General features: G+C 69.7%; 2 protein-coding genes across 2 annotated transcripts in view; one reads left to right on the top strand and one right to left on the bottom strand.

Annotated features, from left to right (window-relative positions):
• The window catches only part of MNEG_9934 (Protein lin-54), a gene marked incomplete at both ends in the record, with an annotated part of 4,741 nt that extends 3,487 nt beyond the window's left edge, over nucleotides 1–1,254 (bottom strand). The window contains one exon of the mRNA XM_014041596.1: nucleotides 472–1,254. Coding sequence (XP_013897050.1) covers nucleotides 472–1,254 — 783 coding nt within the window. The remainder of the gene's footprint in view (nucleotides 1–471) is intronic.
• An 855-nt stretch (nucleotides 1,255–2,109) lies between these two features.
• The window catches only part of MNEG_9933 (rRNA methyltransferase), a gene marked incomplete at both ends in the record, with an annotated part of 3,572 nt that continues 2,576 nt past the window's right edge, over nucleotides 2,110–3,105 (top strand). Inside the window, 2 exons of the mRNA XM_014041595.1 lie at nucleotides 2,110–2,182; nucleotides 2,714–3,077. Of these exons, the coding sequence (XP_013897049.1) occupies nucleotides 2,110–2,182; nucleotides 2,714–3,077 (437 nt within the window). The remainder of the gene's footprint in view (nucleotides 2,183–2,713; nucleotides 3,078–3,105) is intronic.

Genomic DNA, 3,105 nt, shown 5'->3' with positions numbered 1-3,105 from the left:
CCGCCGCTGTCGAGAGCAGCGCGGCGGGCGTGGCGGTGCCCCCGCGCCCGCCTGCGCCCAGCTCGCGCATGTTGTGCGGCGCGGGGCTGGGGTTGGGGCTGCCGAGGTCGAGGCAGCGGCGGAGGGGGCGCTGAGGACGGGGCGGCTGCCGCTGGGAAGCGCCGTGCTGCTGCTGCTGCTGCTGCTGCTGCTGCTGCTGCCGAGTCTGCTGCTGCTGCTCCTGTGGGACCATGCGCTCCTCTGCTTGCGCCATTGCCGCCGCCGTCGCATGCTGCGGGCACGTGAGGGCAGCGCGCAAGAGGGCGTCGCAGGGGCGCGAGGGCAGCTCGCTCGTCGCCGCGACTCAACTACACACCACTCCCTGACCGTGCGGGCTGCGGCCCCAACACCCATCCCCTCCCAACCCAAATCGACTCAGTCTTCTTGTCCTCGGGGTGGCGCACCGCCCCCGCCGCCCCAGCCGCGCCTCACCTCGGACCCAGGGGTCTGCAGAAGGGCCAGCAAATCCAGCTCCCCCGCGCTCAGCACCGCGCACGGCGCGGGCGACATCGGCCCCGCCGCGCCGACGCCTCTGCAGCTGACACCGACGCCGGAGCCGGCGCCTGTGCCCGCGACGGCGGCGGCGGCGGCGGCCGCGACGCCGGGGGGCGCGCCGACCAGGTCTAGTAACGCGTCGAGCGAGGCGGCCCCCTGGGGGCCCCTACCGCCGCCGGGGACGCCGGCGGCCGCGCGGACGCCGGGGGCGCGCCGTGTGGGCGGGGACGCCATGAACGATTCTAGCAAGTCTGGGTCTTGCAGGCTGCCTGGGTAGGGCGCGGGGGCGCCTAGCAGGGAGCCGGGGGCGGGGCCGCCAGTGTCGGCGCGCTTGCTGCATGGGGTGGCAAGGAGCTCCGCCGCAAACTGCAGCGCCGCCGCCTCGTACGCTGCGGCGGCGGCGCGGCCGCCGCCGGCGGCGCCCGGGGGGAGCGGGGATGCGAACAGGCTGGAGAGGCCGCTCATAGAGGGCGCGGGCCGCGCCGGGGAGTCGGCGGCGGCGGCGAAGCCTGGCCCGAGGCCGGTCTCAGGCCCGAGGCCCGCACGGCGCGGGGACGGCTGGAACAGCGGGATCTGGGGCAGCGGGCTGCCCAGGAAGCCGGCCGCGCCGCCCATGGAGCCGGTGGGGCTGCAGAGCAGCGCATCCATGGACGCGTCGATCATCGCCAGGTGCAGGCCGCCACGGCGCGCCCGGTCCGGGGTGCGCGTCGGGCTCAGCATGGCCCAGTGCGCGGGTGAACCAGCTGCACAGTCCAATGATTGATCGACCTGCGTGGTAAAACGTGGTGTCAAGACCAGTTCCAGGGATCTGCAGACTCCTCCCGCCGGTCGTTTTGCTACTACCTGCGCTGCTGGGAGCTACAAAATCAAAACTACAGGTAACTAGGCTTCTATTTTCATCAGCGCTGCGTGTGTATCATCCTGCTGGCGCGGCCCGCACTTGCCGCAGGACTCAGCTTTGCTCTATGCTCGCGTGTCGTCGACTGAGACCATCATAAGTTATAAAAGGCAACACGACTTGTGATAGGGCGATGCGAAAACTACCTTCTGCGTCGGCCTGCGGAGCACCCCCGCCATCTACACTTTGAGACACTTTGAAATTTAATCCCCCCAGGAAGACCAGAAGGGCGTCACGACTCTCCCAAAATGTTTCAAAAAACCTCACATATACTCAGCGGCAGCCTGAAACGGGAGCGCCCCTCCACACCGGCAGCTCGTGATCACCCAAGGCCCCCCGGTCAGCCGCGCATCTGTGGACGCAATACATTTTGTTTATGAAGTTACTTCAATCTTATATTCGCCTCTGCTGAGCGCGTGCTGCCTGATCTGTGGCTTGCTGTCACGGACGACCGGCATACGCAATGCAGCGAATGGTCCTGGGAATGCAGAGGAGTCTGATATGTGGTAAGTTTATCGCATACGGATTGGACTCGCACATCCGTGTTGTTGCCGTGCGAGGGACCGACCATGTCGGCGGCCACAGCGGCGGCTTGGTGCAATCTACATGTTGCTCTCCAGCACCCGCAGTGCGCAGTAACACTGCGAGAAATCATCACCCTACTTCCCCAGGCTCCCATGCCCTGCGTGGCGCGTGGCAGCTGCAGCGAGGAATACCCGACACTGCAGCACCTGGTGGCGGGCCCGCCAGGTGAGCGGCGGTGCCGGCCCGTGAGGCGCATGGCTCTAGGCGGCAGCCGCATGTTGGCTGATTGGGTATGGCATATGATGGCTCCTCCACGTGAAGCTCCACCCCTGCGCAAGAGCATGCTCATGTAGTGCTGCCTGCGCCTGACTGATGTGCATACAGTATTGAGAGCGATCGCGCGCCTTGTCATTATGCCTGATCTTGTCACCTTGGTCATGATACCCAGGTGCGTAGCAGCTGCGGCGGCCAGCCGCGATGGCGGTGGTGAGCGGCGGTCCGGCGGGCGCGGCGGCGGCAGCAGGAGCAGCAGGGGCGGCGGCAGGGGCGGCGGCAGGGGCGGCGGCAGCTTTGAGCGCGGAGGCAGGGGCCGTGGCGGCCGCGGGGGTGGCAGCAGCAGCTGGGAACGCGAGGGCGGCGACGCCGGCGGCAGCCCCTGGGAGCGCGGCGGCGACGGCGGCAGCAGGGGTGGCTTTGATGGGGCCCCACGCGGCGGCCGAGGCGAGCAGAAGCGCTTTTCCCTGTTCCCATCTGCAGACCAGGAGAGCGCCGAGCGCGGCAGCAGCAGCGGCAGCGGCAGAGGCGGCTGGGGCGCGAGCGAGGGCGGCCGGAGCGCGGGGTATGGTGGCGGCGCCGACGAGGAGCGCGGCGGCAGGCAGCAATACCGCGGCGGCGGGGGATTGTACCGAGGTGGCGGCAGGGGTGAGGACCGCGGGAGAGACGACGATTACGCGAGCCGCAGGGACGACTACCGCGGCCCCAGGGACGGCGGCCGCGGCGGCGGCAGGGACGCGCCCCGACGCGGCGGCCAAGAGCAGTACGGCAGCGGCGGCAGGGGCTACGGCGGCGGCGGCGGCGGCAGCGATGATGATGAGGAGTATGGGGGCGGCCGCGGGGGGCGGTACGATGAGGAGGGCGACGACGGGGAC

The sequence above is a fragment of the Monoraphidium neglectum genome (genome assembly GCF_000611645.1).
Source record: "Monoraphidium neglectum strain SAG 48.87 unplaced genomic scaffold scaffold02117, whole genome shotgun sequence".
NCBI lineage: Eukaryota > Viridiplantae > Chlorophyta > Chlorophyceae > Sphaeropleales > Selenastraceae > Monoraphidium > Monoraphidium neglectum.
The sequence above is the reverse complement of the archived record's forward strand: the minus strand, read 5'-3'. Positions and strand labels throughout refer to the sequence as shown.